General features: G+C 42.5%; 3 protein-coding genes across 3 annotated transcripts in view; 1 reads left to right on the forward strand and 2 right to left on the reverse strand.

Moving 5' to 3' along the window:
* Positions 1-18,382, forward strand: part of LOC126797663 (uncharacterized) — a 251,411-nt gene that overhangs the window by 201,886 nt on the left and 31,143 nt on the right. The gene's annotated exons all lie outside the window — the stretch shown is intronic.
* On the reverse strand, positions 2,560-3,156 carry LOC126800927 (uncharacterized). The gene has a single exon (XM_050528359.1). The coding sequence runs from the start codon at positions 3,154-3,156 to the stop codon at positions 2,560-2,562; it is 597 nt and encodes a 198-aa protein (XP_050384316.1).
* On the reverse strand, positions 14,039-14,644 carry LOC126800928 (F-box/kelch-repeat protein At3g23880-like). The gene has a single exon (XM_050528360.1). It carries the CDS (start codon positions 14,642-14,644, stop codon positions 14,039-14,041), a length of 606 nt encoding a protein of 201 aa, XP_050384317.1.

The raw sequence follows: 18,382 nt of genomic DNA on the forward strand, positions 1-18,382 counted from the left end.
TGGTAAATAGGTACATATATATATATATATATATAGTTTGCTAAATAATATATTGTTATGATTTTATCGTGATTATGTCATTTTAATGACGAGATATATATATCGATCATGTGATTTTGATTTGTACAATATGAGGTGTGATTATTGTACGTGATTTTGTTTTGTACAATATGAGGTGTGATTATTGTACGTGATTTTGTTTTGTACAATATGAGGTGTGATTATTGTACGTGATTTTAACATGGAGATTGTTAAAATGTTGATTTGTCTTCGGACTTGATTTTTGTACAATATTATGTGAGATTATTGTACGTGTTTGGCAAGTCGGAACCTAGCCTTTGGCCGGGCGAAAGTTACGATACAGTTAGAGCTCTAGTCTGTCTGCCGGAGTCCTGCATGTGAGGTAACAGGTGGTTATCTGCTCATGAGTACTCATATTTTTGGATATTGGGTAGCGGGTGATTGTCCAATATCGGCGGTGTACTACGAGAGGGGTAACAGATGTGTACCAGCGTTCTTTAGTACCCGTATTATAAATGCATTTGGGTAACCAGAAGGGTTACTTAATTTCTCATGAGCGCTTCTTTTCATATTTCTTTGGGACAACCAGATGGGCCGTCCATTGACTCATGAGTGCATTTATATTTGTTTGATTTGTGGATTTTCGTATATATTGATATGCGAGTTATATTTTCATTTTACTCATACGAGCTGTAAAGCTTACCGGGTTTGTGTTTACAATCCCGGTGCACCAATTCGATGGTGTAGTGGATAACTCCGCAGGTGTGGATTAACGGGAATTGACGGACCGCTCAGAGGACTTGAAGTTATTTATCTCCAGCTTGTGAGGATTTTGTCTAACTATCTTGTGAGGTTGTTGTGAGGATTATACAATTCCATTTGTTATATGTTGAATTATCTTTTGGTTTGTAATAATCGGTTTGACTGAGTTGTTTTTTGAACTCAGAGATGATCCGCTGTGGCATTTTAAATGATTTCGATTTCATTGAAATTGTTTAGTGTTTAACGACTTTGAAATTTTGAGTTTTTAAGCTTGAATTTTTGGGGTCGTTACACCGCAAGCGTAGTTTGTCCCATAATTCTTTAGGATCTTTTACGTTCAAGTATTGCCTCTGGAGAGTTGCATGGATGTGACGTCTCATAAAGATGAGAGTCTGAGTCTTAGCCATGGGTGGGAAATCAGCAGGAGGGTCGGCAAACATGCCTTCGATCCGTCGGCTCTCGAAAGCGAGCTCCATGTTTGAAACCCAGCGGTGGTATTCATTTCCTTCTAGATCAAGAAGGCCAAATTCCGGTCGAGATGGCGATGACATCTACAAAACGAATACGGAATCGATTAGATTCAAGTATAATAGGAATTAGAAGGGGTGACGTATTTGGTCACAAGAAAAATCGATGCAAGCGGCGATACTCATGATCACACCCAAAACAGCGGTGCACTCAGGCGACCACACGAAAATCGATTAACTTCCCTTTCAAACAATCGTGACTTCCCCAGGACCGTCACACATAAAACATCGACCAAGAGGGGAAACTCATCCCTCTATAGTCTCATCGGCGTTATAAGAAAGGCCGGAATTAAGACAAGAAGAAGGCTAATAGCGCCCGATATAATATATCTATACGTTCAAAAGCGGGAACGTTTATGAAAAATTTACCTTTGAAAGTTTCTAGTATACGGGAGTAGCTTCTCTTGAGCGAAGTCCGTGCTTGTGAATCTCACGTTTCTTGCATGAATATGCGGGAGGAGCAATTTTGAATGCTTTGATGCGGGGACTTACGGAGTAAAAAGATGTTTTTGCGGGACGAATGCGGAGGAGACCCTGCGGCGCTGCGGGGCTGCGGGGGCTACAAGCAGGGGCTGCGAGGCTGGCTGCATGGGTCGCGAGCGGGACTGCAGGGGTCGCGAACGAGGTTGCAAGTGTCGCGAGCGGGGCTACAGGGGTCGCGAGAGGGGCTGCAGGTGTCGCGAGCGGGGCTATAGGGGTTCGCGAGCGGGGCTGCGTGCGTGGCTGGGAGCAGGGGCTGCGATGCGGCGGCGAGCAGGAGGCGCGCTGGCGAGGAGATGCCGAAGGCCGGAATCGGCGGCGGCCGGCGGAGGAAGAGAGGAGAAAAAAAAAATTCTAGGGCTCTAAAAATTCAGGGTTTTAGGATAACGTGCTGATAACGTGATGCATGGTGAAATAATTGTGTATTATTGAATGATATGTGGGCCTATATATAGGCATTTACAAAACCACAATCCCGTAGGATTCGGAGTCCTAATCTATTACGGAGATGTTAATCTATCTCCTAACAGGAAACTATTAGGCTAAGACACATACAAGGGTAGAATAGTAATTGTCCCCGAACAAATAGTACTTTTTTTTAATTTGTCCTAAAAAAAGGTGACAATTCCATACAACTCAAAAACTAAATTGTCAACTTTATGAAACAAAAAAATATCATATTAATTTATTTAAAAAAAGATATCAAATTAATTGGCAGTTTTTTTAAATACGTAATTCGCAGGTGTTTGTTACCTCGACTATTTTTTGTTCAAAACGCGGTTCGTCTATTGCTTCCCTTAACCGAAACGATACTATTCATGTAAACAACAGCTTCAAGATTATCAGAATCCATGTTGTTAAGAGGTAGATACTTAAACTGTTCAGTATCCAGGTTGTATGAGACCAGACGCCTTTCTCTCGAAACAATAAGAATCTCATCGCTCTTCCAAAATTGCAATGGAGTATCCATGCATATCACTTCGCTCACAAGGCTGAATTGCTTTATCCAACAGCTTTTAACTCCACTTGAGTCATCCATCACCCATAAACCCCAGGACTCATAAGGAGTTATACCATGATCTAGGCCAAAAATAGCTACAGATTCATTCCACGCCATAAGACGTAATACATAACACCACATATAACCCTCGTATACAAAATCCGGAAGCAACATAGTGTGAAATACCTCATCACCCATATCAAACGAAATGATCACTGGCCTAGGAAGTTGATTCTCTCCCAGATTATAGAACTCATGGTACTCCTTCAGTTGCTCGCGCCCGTTCCAATAACAAAATCCATTGAAGTACATGTGGAAATCCTGAAACCAAAAGTTAGTAGTTTCTGTTTCTAAACAACCCGTCATGATCTGTCTCCAAGAATCAGTACCTAAGGTGTATACTTGTAATAACCCTAAATTTCAAACAACATTTGAGTGGATTTGAATTCTTTAAAATTGTGGAATTTAATTAGAATTGATGTGTTTGGTTATGACGATAGGAAACGAGTAACGGATACATTATCGGAATGTTTTAATCGAAAAACGTTACGTTTCCGAACGTTTATATCGACTTTTAATCCGTTGCTCGATTTCGAAAACTTTCTTCACGGAAGTTGTAGAGCTCGTTGATACGAGTTCATGGATATGTGACGCGTTCGAAACGGACATCGTACGTAAAAGTTATTCGCGTCGGAAGTTAGTTTCCGATTTGGAAACTAGTATATAAAGGGAATTTTTGTAACTAGGGTTTCCATAACAGGAAACCCTTTTCTTTTCCGCCGCATCCTCTCTTCTTCTCTCTCTCTCCCACCCGACCTTCCCTCCCCTCTCTGCCTTCCGAATCGCCTCCCTCCCCGACCTCCGTCCTCAGCCATTCGTGGCTAGCACCGCCGCTCCCTATACCCTCGCAAGATCCCCTGCAAGCAGCCCGGTCGTCACGCAGCGCCTCCACCTCTCTTCCTCTTCCCGAGCTCACTCCCTCACCCTCTCGGTTCACCACCGATCTCCCTTCACAGGGAGACGTGGTCCTCACCGCCGGCCTAGGAGGCGTCGCAGCACCCCTCACAAGAAACCCCGAAGTCGACTCGCCCTCTCGTGCCACGCCCGAGCTCCACCAACGTTTGCGTCTTCTGCTCCGTCGTACCGAGCCTACTCCGGTGGTTTTCAAGCCGACTGAGGTGAGGGTTAGTTTAATTCGGTAGTGTTGATGCTTAGATGTGTTTTGTGTGGTTGTTGGATTCGTATTGAGGAGATCGGAGGAGGAGAGCTTGAGAGGGGGATGCCGCCGCCTTAGGCGGCGCGTGTGGGCAAGTGGAGGGGGCTAGGCACGGCCTAGGACCGTAGGAAGGAAGAGGGGAAGGAGGGGGAGAATTTGGAGGCGGCGGTGGCGTCACACGCTCCGTGGTTAGCCTCGGCGCGTGGGCCCCACGCGCAGCCGGCCGGAGGTGGCGCGTGTGCCACACGCGCCGCCGTGTGAGGCGGTGTAAATAGTTTCGACTGAAAGGGTATTTTGGTAATTTACTGTGTAACGGTAAATGTAAATGTAAATTTTATTTACGTATGGTAAATGTAATTAAGTTTTACCTACGGTAAATGTAATTATAATTTACTTTCAGTAAATGTAAAAAGTAAATTGTAAAAAGGGTAATTTAGTAAATGTTTATTTACTGAATTTGTATTTACATTAAATCGTACGTATACGTACAGAAATACGTATTAATATTTATACGTACAGAAATACGTATTTAATATTTATACGTACAGTAATACGTATTTAATATTTATACGTACAGAAATACGTATTAATATTTATACGTACAGAAATACGTATTAATATTTATACGTACAGAAATACGTATTAATATTTATACGTACAGAAATACGTATTAATATTTATACGTATAGAAATACGTATTTAATATTTATACGTACAGAAATACGTATTAATTGAATATTGTACAGTAACCGTGAATAGTGAACAGTGAACAGTAACTTCGTATAAACCAAAATTGCTGAACAGTAACCGTATATTACTGTTTTGGCATTTAAAGGTTTACGAAACGATTCTAAATTCTTTTCTTATTCTTTTAAGGTGATCGTTAAATCGAGGAAAGGAATTAGCATCGCGAATTGTGGAATTACGCTCAAGTCAATAAGGTGAGTAAAATCTCACTGAATTTACGAATCTACCCTCGTGGTGATTCAACATTTTGCAAGTGTGTTTATTAAATGAATTACAACATGTATATAATTTAGTGAACTACATATATACAGTATAATGGTAATAAGTACATATATATATATAGTTCATTAAATTACTTACTGTTATTAATTCATTGGAAATAGTCATTTCGGTGACAGAAAAATTGTGCATGTGTATGTGATTTCAATGGTACGATATGATGTGAGATTATCGTACGTAATTTTTCAGGTGTTTATGAAATATGACATGTATAGGATATAGTGGACTATGTATATGTGGTATAAATGGTAAATAAATACGAATATATATAGTTTGCTATATAATATACTGTTATGATTTTTATTATGGATATATTGTGAAAGTTTTAAAACGTACAATATGATGAGTGATTATTGTACATGATTTTATCACGGAAAATGTGAAATATTGTGATTTGTCTTCGGACGTGATGTGTGGTACAATATGATGTGAGATTATTGTACATGTGAGGCAAGTCGGAACCTAGCCTTTGGCCGGGCGAAAGTTACGATACAGTTAGAGCTCTAGTCTGTCTGCCATAGTACTGCATGAGGTAACGGGTGGTTATCTGATCATGGGTACTCAGCTTGTTTTGGATGTTGGGTGGCGGGTGGTTACCCAACATCAGCGGTATACTAAGTGAGGGGTAACAGACGAGTACCAGCGCTCATTAGTTACCATTTTGTGAAAGTATTAGAGTAACCAGATGGGTTGCTCGTTTTCTCATGATTTTTCATTATACTATGTTGATGTGGAGTTGTGTCTTTTATGAGACGAGAGTTATTTTTATATTTTACTCATACGAGCTGTAAAGCTTACCGGGTTTGTGTTGCAATCCCGGTGCACCAATTTCAATGGTGTAGGGGATACTTCCGCAGGTGCTGAGTAGTGGTGATTGAGTGACAACCCGAAGACTCGAAGTCGATCGCTTCCAGTCGTGGTGAGGTTCCAGCGTGGGTTGTGTGTGTGATTTGGTGTGATTTTATTTTTGAGGTTGTTGTGAGGATTATAAAATTCCATTTGTTATATGTTGAATTATCATTTGGGTTTGTAATAATCGGCTTGACTGAGTTATATTTTAAACTCAGATGTGATCCGCTGTTACGCTTAAATGATTTCGATGTAGTTGAGATTATTTGGTGTTTAACGACTTGAGAATTTTGAGTTTTTAAGCTCGAAATTTTGGGGTCGTTACAGTTGGTATCAGAGCCTAAGTGCGTATTTGGCGATTATCAATATCATCCGGGAGCGATGATCCGACTGCAGGCGGGCCCCCATCACATGCTCCTCGGTATTGATATGTCGTCGGGTACGCGAGAGTGTTTTAGGAGCCATACCTAATGGTTTGGTCCTCCGAGAAGTATCGTGATGATACTTCAATGATTCATCATATCCTGAAATTTCGTGTTAATACCTATTGAATCTGTTTTAGTTGAATTCGAGATTTCACAAGTATTGACTAAGTGTTTCGTTGTTTGAAGGTGATGAACGCTGATAAGGGCCGAGGGCAGGGCCGAGGACGGGCAAGAGGACGTGGTCGAGGTAGGACCGCGGGCCGAGTCCGCAACGTGGAGAACCTTTATGAGGAGGCTGCTCCACAGGTAGAGCGGGTAGGCCGAGGTCGAGGTAGGGCCAGAGGTCGAGTCCGCAACGTGGAGAACCTCTATGAGGAGGCTGCTCCGCAGGAGGAGCAGGATGAGCCAGCTCCTGCGGTTAGAGATGACGGTCGAGTGTTGAAGCTGATCAAGGATCTTAGTGCACTGTCAGCTCCGACATTTCATGGGGGACTAGATCACATGGTAGCTGACCATTGGATCGAGGGTATGGAGGCTTATTTTGAGTTGATGGAGTGCACAGAGATTGAGAAGAGAAAGATAGCTACATTCTTTCTCAAGGGTGATGCTCTAGATTGGTGGAAGAGCATGAGACAGACTGTGGATGTGTCTACATTCACATGGGGAGATTTCACCACCATATTCCAAGAAAAGTATTTTCCAGCCTCAGTACAGGAGGACTTAGAGTTGGAGTTTCTGGCATTGGTGCAGGGAGACATGACCATTAGAGAGTATGATGCTCGATTCTCGCAACTGTATCGGTATGTCAGGCCTATGGGTGCGACTGCTTTAGCTCAGAAGTATCTACGTGGGCTGAAACAAGAGTACAAGACCATGATATCAGTCCTTTGCCTGACTTCACGGGAGCAGATATTTGAGAGTGCTATGAGTTTGGAGCAAGCAGAGAAGACTCGAGCAGGTGATGTGGGGAACAGAGATGCGAAGGGGAAAGGCAAGGCAGTCTATACAGGCAGCGAGCACTCAGGACCGAAGGATAGGTCATGGAAGAGGCCAAGACCCCACTATCAGGCCCCGACAAGGGCACCACCCTTAGCTATCAGGGCAGCACCAGTCAGACCATTAGCAGCAGTGAGGTGTTATGGCTGCAATGAGATGGGACATTATGCCTCAGCATGTCCGAAACCGAAGAGAGTAGGGTGCCACCGGTGCGGGCAGGTGGGGCACATAGCTCGAGATTGTCCCCGACCCCTTCCGGGTAGACAGGAACGGCCACAGAGACAGCTACCAGCAGGCCAAGCTAGAGTGTTCGCAGTGGGTCAGCGAGACACAGGAGTGGAAGGTACATTATCACTTTTTGACTACCTTGCTAGAGTGTTGTTTGATACGGGAGCATCGCATTCATTCATTGCTAGTTCGGTAGTGGAGATGCTAGGATTGATTCCTACACCTCTCGGGGACGCCTTATGTGTCACTTCGCCCCTTGGAGTGTCACTTGAGTTAGAGACAATCTGCAAAGCTTGTCCTATATTGATTGGGAGTAGAGAGTTCTCTGCTTCGTTGATTGTGATTCCGGACCACACTTATGATGTGATCTTGGGGATTGATTGGTTGAGACCACAGCATGCTGTGATTGATTGTTTCGACATGGTAGTGTCCTTTCATAGACCCGGAGAGCCAGTGTTTCGTTATCGTTATCTCAAGTCCGACAACGCCATGAGATCAGGAGTTTTGGCACATGTGGAGTCAGTGGATCAGGAAGTGACTATCACAGACATTGTGGTAGTATCTGAGTTTGGTGAAGTGTTCCAAGAGATACCGGGGCTACCTCCTCGAAGAGTGGTAGATTTCTGCATTGATGTAGTACCCGGTACAGCACCTGTGTCAAAGGCGCCATATAGAATGGGGCAGAATGAACTTAAGGAGCTGAAGGTGCAGATCGATGAGCTATTAGACCAAGGGTTCATTAGACCTAGTGTTTCACCTTGGGGAGCACCTGTTTTGTTCGTGAAGAAGAAAGATGGTTCTCTGCGGTTATGTGTGGACTACAGAGAACTGAACAAGGTGACCATCAAGAATAGGTATCCCTTACCTAGGATTGATGACTTGTTCGATCAGCTCAAAGGTGCTACAGTGTTCTCTAAGATTGATTTGAGATCCGGTTATCATCAACTCAGAGTGAAGGAAGAAGATATATCGAAGACAGCCTTCAGAACCCGGTATGGACATTATGAGTTTGTCGTCATGCCATTTGGTCTAACGAATGCACCAGCTGTCTTCATGAGTTTGATGAACCAAGTATTTAGTCCGTACTTGGATGAGTTCGTAGTGGTGTTTGTGGATGATATTCTGATATACTCCAAGACACGAGAAGAACATGTGGTGCACCTGAGAACAGTGTTGCAGACTTTGAAGGAGGCGAGACTGTATGCCAAGCTAGAGAAGTGTGAGTTCTGGAATGAAGAGGTCAAATTCCTTGGTCATGTTGTCTCAAAAGATGGAGTACTAGTGGACCCGTCAAAGGTGGAGGCAGTAAAGAATTGGAGTCGTCCAAGGAACCCTACAGAGATACGTAGTTTTCTCGGTTTGGCAGGATACTACAGGAGGTTTATTGAAGGGTTTTCTAGTATTGCATCTTCATTGACCAAGTTGACCAAGAAAGATACTCCGTTCGTGTGGACGGATGCATGTGAGGAAGCATTCAGCAAACTAAAGGCTAGACTGACCACAGCTCCAGTGTTGACGATTCCTTCTAGTGGTGGTGGTTATGTCATTTACAGTGATGCTTCGCTCCAAGGTTTGGGTTGTGTGCTGATGCAGCATGGAGGAGTTGTTGCATATGGCTCGAGACAGTTGAAGATTCATGAGAAGAATTATCCGACACACGACCTAGAGCTTGCAGCAGTGGTATTTGCCCTGAAGATTTGGAGACATTACTTGTATGGTGAGAAATTTCAACTCTTTTCAGATCATAAGAGTTTGAAGTACTTGTTCTCACAGAAGGAGCTGAATATGAGGCAGAGGAGATGGATGGAACTCCTCAAGGACTATGACTTCACATTAGAGTACCACCCGGGGAAGGCAAATGTGGTGGCTGATGCCTTGAGCAGAAAACCGAGAGGCGTGGTAGCTTCACTTATGGTCCAGGAATGGTTCATGCTAGAAGCTGCATCAGAGTTTGATTTGGTGCCATCGGGAGGAGAACCAAGGGTCTTTCTTGGTAGTGTCACAGTACAACCCACATTGATCACGAGGATCATACAGGGTCAGGCGCAGGACAGACACTCACGAGCTAAGTTGGCGGATCTAGTAGTTGATACGCTTGATGAGTGTCCTTCTGAGTGGAGAGTTGGACCCGATGGAGGGTTGAGGTTTGGGGCAAGGTTGTGTGTTCCAGATTGTGATGATCTTCGGGAGGAGGTTCTTCGTACGACACATCGTTCACGCTATACCGTCCATCCAGGGAACACCAAGATGTACAAGGACCTATGCAGACAATTCTGGTGGAACGGTATGAAGAAAGATGTAGCAGAGTTTGTATCGAAGTGCCTTACATGTCAGCAAGTGAAAGCAGAACATCAACGACCAGCTGGCATGTTAAAACCACTGACTATTCCTCTTTGGAAGTGGGAGCAGATATCTATGGATTTTGTGACCGGGTTGCCTAGATCGAAGAAGGGTCACGATGCCATATGGGTGATTGTCGACCGATTGACGAAGTCGGCTCATTTTCTCCCAGTGTCGATGAAGTACTCAGTGGACGTGCTTGGGAAACTATATGTGGATGAGGTAGTGAGACTTCATGGTGCTCCAGTTTCTATTGTTTCCGATAGAGATGCACGTTTCACTTCGAAGTTCTGGGGTGGTTTGCAGAAGGCGATGGGCACTACCTTGGATATGAGTACAGCTTTTCACCCTCAGACGGATGGACAGACAGAGAGGGTGAATCAGGTGATGGAAGACATGTTGAGAGCATGTGTGTTGGATTTCAAGGGTAGCTGGGAAGATCATTTGAGATTGATTGAGTTTGCCTACAACAACAGCTACCATTCTAGCATCGGCATGGCACCGTATGAGGCACTTTATGGTAGGCCATGTCGATCTCCGATCTGTTGGGCCGAAGTTGGTGACGAGGCACTGATGGGTCCAGAGGTGGTTCAGGAAACCACTGAGAAGATCTCGATCATTCGGGATAGAATCCGGACCGCTCAGAGTAGACAGAAGAGCTATGCAGACTCGAAGAGGAGACATGTGGAATTTGAGGTCGGTGATCATGTGTTCTTGAAAGTTTCACCTATGAGAGGTGTAGTGAGATTCGGCAAGAAAGGAAAGTTGGCACCGAGGTACGTTGGGCCATTTGAGATACTTGAGAAGGTGGGCGAACTAGCTTACCGACTAGCCTTGCCTACTAGCATGTCGGGCGTACACAACGTCTTCCACATTTCCATGCTGAGGAAGTATGTACCAGATGAGTCACATGTGATCGATCATAGCACCATTGAAGTGAAGGAAAATGCCACTTTTGTTGTCGAGCCGGTTCGTATCCTGGATAGATCCACAAAGAAGCTACGGAGGAGGGAAGTTGGGCTAGTCAAGGTGTTGTGGAGTCACCATGATGAGGGTGATGCATCTTGGGAGCTAGAGTCAGACATGATGACTAGATATCCACAGTTGTTTGTTGAGTGAGCTTGAATTTCGGGACGAAATTCCTTTAAGGGGGGTAGATTGTAATAACCCTAAATTTCAAACAACATTTGAGTGGATTTGAATTCTTTAAAATTGTGGAATTTAATTAGAATTGATGTGTTTGGTTATGACGATAGGAAACGAGTAACGGATACATTATCGGAATGTTTTAATCGAAAAACGTTACGTTTCCGAACGTTTATATCGACTTTTAATCCGTTGCTCGATTTCGAAAACTTTCTTCACGGAAGTTGTAGAGCTCGTTGATACGAGTTCATGGATATGTGACGCGTTCGAAACGGACATCGTACGTAAAAGTTATTCGCGTCGGAAGTTAGTTTCCGATTTGGAAACTAGTATATAAAGGGAATTTTTGTAACTAGGGTTTCCATAACAGGAAACCCTTTTCTTTTCCGCCGCATCCTCTCTTCTTCTCTCTCTCTCCCACCCGACCTTCCCTCCCCTCTCTGCCTTCCGAATCGCCTCCCTCCCCGACCTCCGTCCTCAGCCATTCGTGGCTAGCACCGCCGCTCCCTATACCCTCGCAAGATCCCCTGCAAGCAGCCCGGTCGTCACGCAGCGCCTCCACCTCTCTTCCTCTTCCCGAGCTCACTCCCTCACCCTCTCGGTTCACCACCGATCTCCCTTCACAGGGAGACGTGGTCCTCACCGCCGGCCTAGGAGGCGTCGCAGCACCCCTCACAAGAAACCCCGAAGTCGACTCGCCCTCTCGTGCCACGCCCGAGCTCCACCAACGTTTGCGTCTTCTGCTCCGTCGTACCGAGCCTACTCCGGTGGTTTTCAAGCCGACTGAGGTGAGGGTTAGTTTAATTCGGTAGTGTTGATGCTTAGATGTGTTTTGTGTGGTTGTTGGATTCGTATTGAGGAGATCGGAGGAGGAGAGCTTGAGAGGGGGATGCCGCCGCCTTAGGCGGCGCGTGTGGGCAAGTGGAGGGGGCTAGGCACGGCCTAGGACCGTAGGAAGGAAGAGGGGAAGGAGGGGGAGAATTTGGAGGCGGCGGTGGCGTCACACGCTCCGTGGTTAGCCTCGGCGCGTGGGCCCCACGCGCAGCCGGCCGGAGGTGGCGCGTGTGCCACACGCGCCGCCGTGTGAGGCGGTGTAAATAGTTTCGACTGAAAGGGTATTTTGGTAATTTACTGTGTAACGGTAAATGTAAATGTAAATTTTATTTACGTATGGTAAATGTAATTAAGTTTTACCTACGGTAAATGTAATTATAATTTACTTTCAGTAAATGTAAAAAGTAAATTGTAAAAAGGGTAATTTAGTAAATGTTTATTTACTGAATTTGTATTTACATTAAATCGTACGTATACGTACAGAAATACGTATTAATATTTATACGTACAGAAATACGTATTTAATATTTATACGTACAGTAATACGTATTTAATATTTATACGTACAGAAATACGTATTAATATTTATACGTACAGAAATACGTATTAATATTTATACGTACAGAAATACGTATTAATATTTATACGTACAGAAATACGTATTAATATTTATACGTACAGAAATACGTATTTAATATTTATACGTACAGAAATACGTATTAATTGAATATTGTACAGTAACCGTGAATAGTGAACAGTGAACAGTAACTTCGTATAAACCAAAATTGCTGAACAGTAACCGTATATTACTGTTTTGGCATTTAAAGGTTTACGAAACGATTCTAAATTCTTTTCTTATTCTTTTAAGGTGATCGTTAAATCGAGGAAAGGAATTAGCATCGCGAATTGTGGAATTACGCTCAAGTCAATAAGGTGAGTAAAATCTCACTGAATTTACGAATCTACCCTCGTGGTGATTCAACATTTTGCAAGTGTGTTTATTAAATGAATTACAACATGTATATAATTTAGTGAACTACATATATACAGTATAATGGTAATAAGTACATATATATATATAGTTCATTAAATTACTTACTGTTATTAATTCATTGGAAATAGTCATTTCGGTGACAGAAAAATTGTGCATGTGTATGTGATTTCAATGGTACGATATGATGTGAGATTATCGTACGTAATTTTTCAGGTGTTTATGAAATATGACATGTATAGGATATAGTGGACTATGTATATGTGGTATAAATGGTAAATAAATACGAATATATATAGTTTGCTATATAATATACTGTTATGATTTTTATTATGGATATATTGTGAAAGTTTTAAAACGTACAATATGATGAGTGATTATTGTACATGATTTTATCACGGAAAATGTGAAATATTGTGATTTGTCTTCGGACGTGATGTGTGGTACAATATGATGTGAGATTATTGTACATGTGAGGCAAGTCGGAACCTAGCCTTTGGCCGGGCGAAAGTTACGATACAGTTAGAGCTCTAGTCTGTCTGCCATAGTACTGCATGAGGTAACGGGTGGTTATCTGATCATGGGTACTCAGCTTGTTTTGGATGTTGGGTGGCGGGTGGTTACCCAACATCAGCGGTATACTAAGTGAGGGGTAACAGACGAGTACCAGCGCTCATTAGTTACCATTTTGTGAAAGTATTAGAGTAACCAGATGGGTTGCTCGTTTTCTCATGATTTTTCATTATACTATGTTGATGTGGAGTTGTGTCTTTTATGAGACGAGAGTTATTTTTATATTTTACTCATACGAGCTGTAAAGCTTACCGGGTTTGTGTTGCAATCCCGGTGCACCAATTTCAATGGTGTAGGGGATACTTCCGCAGGTGCTGAGTAGTGGTGATTGAGTGACAACCCGAAGACTCGAAGTCGATCGCTTCCAGTCGTGGTGAGGTTCCAGCGTGGGTTGTGTGTGTGATTTGGTGTGATTTTATTTTTGAGGTTGTTGTGAGGATTATAAAATTCCATTTGTTATATGTTGAATTATCATTTGGGTTTGTAATAATCGGCTTGACTGAGTTATATTTTAAACTCAGATGTGATCCGCTGTTACGCTTAAATGATTTCGATGTAGTTGAGATTATTTGGTGTTTAACGACTTGAGAATTTTGAGTTTTTAAGCTCGAAATTTTGGGGTCGTTACAATACTTCTACTTTCGGTCGATCGAAAAGGGTATGTCCATTACCATATTGTTCCCGAGTACCATTAGAAATGTGAACAACTTTGTAAGTGTTGGATTTAGGATCATAGCCTATTCCTAAATCACTTAAGTTCTCATCTGGAACATATGGCGAAGTGACCTTGACTTCCCTAATTGCTGGGTTCCATAGAATTACTTTATTATCATTTCTTAGACAGATAATCCCATGACAATGCCCTATAATCCATGCAGACTCTAGAGCCTTGAACCCACTAAGCTGGCCCTCCGTAACATGCTCGACAAGACAATGAATATCACCACCATCACCATCAGGTTTGCAGATATTAATCAATGAGATAAGACTTTCGCTTTCATTCTCCCCAGTGTCAGAACTCTTGAAATTTTCACGTTTATAAAGGACACCAATAGTACTACAAACATTATTGTGCATGGAAGTGGAAAAATGATTGGCCATGAAGTTGGAATCCTTCATCAAAGTATGCCACGAATTATGAACGCACTTGAATCGCATTAGAGATTTAGGTGGCAGTCTTAATAGGATTTGCAATGTCAAGGCTTCTGGTATATTGCTAAACTCTGTCATTTCGAATCTGTAACAGTTTACGCACAAACAATGTAGAATATGGTGATAATTAGTAACTTCCCGTACCAAATTCTCCTATAATCCTGAAATCTGAAGTTGCAAGAAATGGAACAAAAAATATGAAATATACTTTGAATCAATCAAGATCCACGCATGCTTTTAAAAAAAAAAAGGCGTTAAAAGATTAATATAAATCTGCCATGCATGCAATTTCCGTCAGAAATTAAATGGTGGATCGAAAGATCTGCAAACTTATACCTGATAGTTTAAGAAATTAAAGATATTTTTCTCCATGGCTTATTAGTTTAAATACCTGAAGGGTTTCGTCGGCGTGCGCTGAGGGACAGGGAGGAAGAGACGTCGATCAGAGTTTCAGGTTTGTACCGGGTCCCGAAATATTATTACCATTCGAATGCATGTATTAAACCGACGTCGATCTTTCTCAGCTTAGATCTTTCGTGTAATCAGGCTAGGGTCATTCAGCTTAAGACAATGTAATTAGCTTCAGATCATGTACGACTGCCACATGTGGTCTATCATAGCCTTAAATAGCTCCTTCACAATTGTACGTGTCATTCTGTCCAAATCAATAGAAACAAAAATTAGTTAGAAGATATTTTTCTCTAATCTTCGAGCTTAATCTGCTTGCACAATTTATCAAAGTCTACTGAGCTCCCCGACAATGCGCCAAGCTTAGATCTAAGAGCAAATGCACCTCAATGGGCAAAAGCAAGAACAATAGGCAGAATTTTGTCTATCGTTTTGCACTTTTGCCTCTACCTTTAAATTATCTCATGCACCCCAAAAGACATGGCCAATGCTTCAGTAGATGATTCAATCTAATCTAATGGTATTTGTGAAACGTAGTTAATATAATGGTCGTTGCCTATTAAATTGGATCGACCCGCTATGTTCTTCCATCATTGAATCCTCTAAATTAAGTAGATCGATATGTTTTATTTTCTCTATGCTATATATTCAGGACGTCATCTTTGTATCTGGTACTGAATCTATCGAATTGGATGGATTCATCAACCTGCTTTCGACGTTTGCATATCAGTAGTATTTTCGGTTTACCAGAAATTCTGACGGTTAGACGAGGTCCGAATTAGATAAAGTTTTAATAGGGTCCCTAAATATTAGTACTGATAACATCAGCTGGTGTCGATTTGTCACGACCCCAAAATTTCGAGCATGAAACTCAAATTCAAAGTCATGAAAAACATTAAAACAATCTCAATGAATCGAAATCATTTTAAATGCCACAGCGGATTATCTCTGAGTTCAAAATATAACTCAGTCAAACCGATTATTACAAACCAAATTATAATTCGACATTATAACAAATGGAAATGTATAATCCTCACAAAAACCTCACAAGAAAGTCACACAAAATCCTAACACAAGCTGGAACTGAATATCTTCAAGTCCTCTGAGCGGTCCGTCAATTCCCGCTAATCCACACATGTAGAATTATCCACTACACTATCGAATTGGTGCACCGGGATTGTAAACACAAACCCGGTAAGCTTTACAGCTCGTATGAGTAAAAACAACAATAAAACTCGCATATCAATATATACGGAAATCCACAAAAACATCAAATATAAATGCACTCATGAGTCAATGGATTGCTCATCTGGTTGTCCAAAATATGAAAATGAAAGTGCTCATGAGAAATTGGACAACCCCTCTGTTTACCCAAATGCATTTATAATACGGGTACTAATGAACGCTGGTACACCTCTGTTACCCCTCACGTAGTACACCGCCGACATTAGGCAACCTCCTGCTACCCAACATCTAAAAATATGAGTACTCATGAGCCGATAACCCATCTGTTACCTCACATGCAGTACTCCGGCAGACAGACTAGAGCTCTAACTGTATCGTAACTTTCGCCCGGCCAAAGGCTAGGTTCCGACATGCCAAACACGTCCTAAGACTGGTCCGAAGACATAAACATATCCGAAGACAAACTCGTCCGAAGACAAAACTCGTCCGAAGACAAAACTTGTCCGAAGACATCAATCACGTCTGAAGACAAAACTCGTCCGAAGATAAAACTCGTCTGAAGACAAAACACATCCGAAGACATCACACGTCCGTAGACAAAAATCACGTCCGAAGACAAATCACGTCCGTAGAAAAAATCACGTCCGAAGACAAATCACGTCTGAAGACAATTCACGTCCGTAGACAAAATCACGTCCGAAGACAAAACGTTTTAACAAATTTCACTGTTAAAACCATGTACAATAATCATCTCATTATATTGTACAAATCGCATCAACATGCTCAATATATAAATCTCGTCATCAAAATGACATATTCACAACGAAATCATGACAGTATATAATATAGCAAACTATATATATATATATATGTACCTATTTACCATTTATACAAATATATATATATATATTCTACTATATCATATACATGTCATATTTCATTCTTTAAAATTCTGCAAAAATCTTCAATCTCCGCAAGGGTAGATTCGTAAAAAATGAGATTTTACTTACCTCATATACTCGAGCGTAATTCCAAAATTCCGTCAGTAGTTCCTTTTCTTGAATTATCGATCACCTTGAAAGGATAAGAAAAGAATTTAGCATCGTTACGTAAACCTTAAATGTCGAAACAATGATAATTTGTTACTGTTCAGTAATTTCTGGTTTTACGAATTTACTGTTCATGTATTACTGTACAAATACACATCCATTACGTATTCATGTATGACTACATACTGTTTACGTATTTCTGTACATATAAATACTATTCAAATGTAAATATTGTCTCAGAAAATAATAATTACTGAATTACCCTTCCGAATTTACTTTTTACATTTACTGAATGTAATTCACATTTACATTTACCGAACGTAAAATAAATTTACATTTACAGTATGTAAATCACTTTTTACATTCACCGACGTAAAAATAAATTTACAAAATTTCTGGTTCGAAATCACTGTTCACGCGCCACTCACCGGCGACCGCGTGTGGCGCTCATGCGTCACTCACTGTGGCATCGCGTGGGGCCCATGCACCGGCACCAACCACGGCGCGTATTACGCCACCGCCGCCCTAAATCTCCTCCTCTCCTCCTCCTCTACCTTCCCACGGCCTCACGCCGCCTCCTACCCCCTCCATGCACCCACACACGCCGCCTAAGGCGGCGGTGTTCATCAATCCTCCGATCCCCCTCCAATCTTCCTCAAACCAACCAAAAATTCACAAAAATTCATCACAACAATCATATGAAACTAACCCTCACCTCAGTCGAAGCTTGAGACCGTCGGATCATCACGGAGGAGCTCAAGAAGTCGCCGGCGTTCGATTTTGGGGTGTGACTGAATCGCGATGGGTTGACCCCCAATTCGATTGCAGATGGTTCCACGGGTGAGGACTGGCGTCGGGGTGCTCTCCTCCGAGCTCTTATGTCGCCGGAGACGGAGGGTTGAGCGGTGACAAGTTGCAGGGGCCGCAAGAGGTAGGCGTGACTTCTCGGTGGCGAGGGACGTTGCGCCCTGCTCAAGAAAGGGAGAAGTCGAGTCGGCGAGTGTTTCGGCATCGGCGGTGAGGGCCACGTCGCCCTGAGTGGGGAGATCGGTGGTGGGCTGAGGGAGGAAATGATTGGGGAGAGAGAGAGAATCGCGAGGGGAGAGGGAGAGAGAGAGAGAGAGAGAGAGAGAGAGAGAGAGAGAGAGAGAGAGAAAGGGGGAGGCGGATGAAG

This window comes from Argentina anserina, chromosome 6, assembly GCF_933775445.1.
Source record: "Argentina anserina chromosome 6, drPotAnse1.1, whole genome shotgun sequence".
NCBI classification, from domain to species: domain Eukaryota; kingdom Viridiplantae; phylum Streptophyta; class Magnoliopsida; order Rosales; family Rosaceae; genus Argentina; species Argentina anserina.

What these genes read in the sequence shown, in the direction of transcription:
- LOC126800928 (XM_050528360.1), bottom strand. Translation starts at nt 14,644, where the DNA reads ATGACAGAGTTTAGCAATATACCAGAAGCCTTGACATTGCAAATCCTA.
- LOC126800927 (XM_050528359.1), bottom strand. Translation starts at nt 3,156, where the DNA reads ATGACGGGTTGTTTAGAAACAGAAACTACTAACTTTTGGTTTCAGGAT.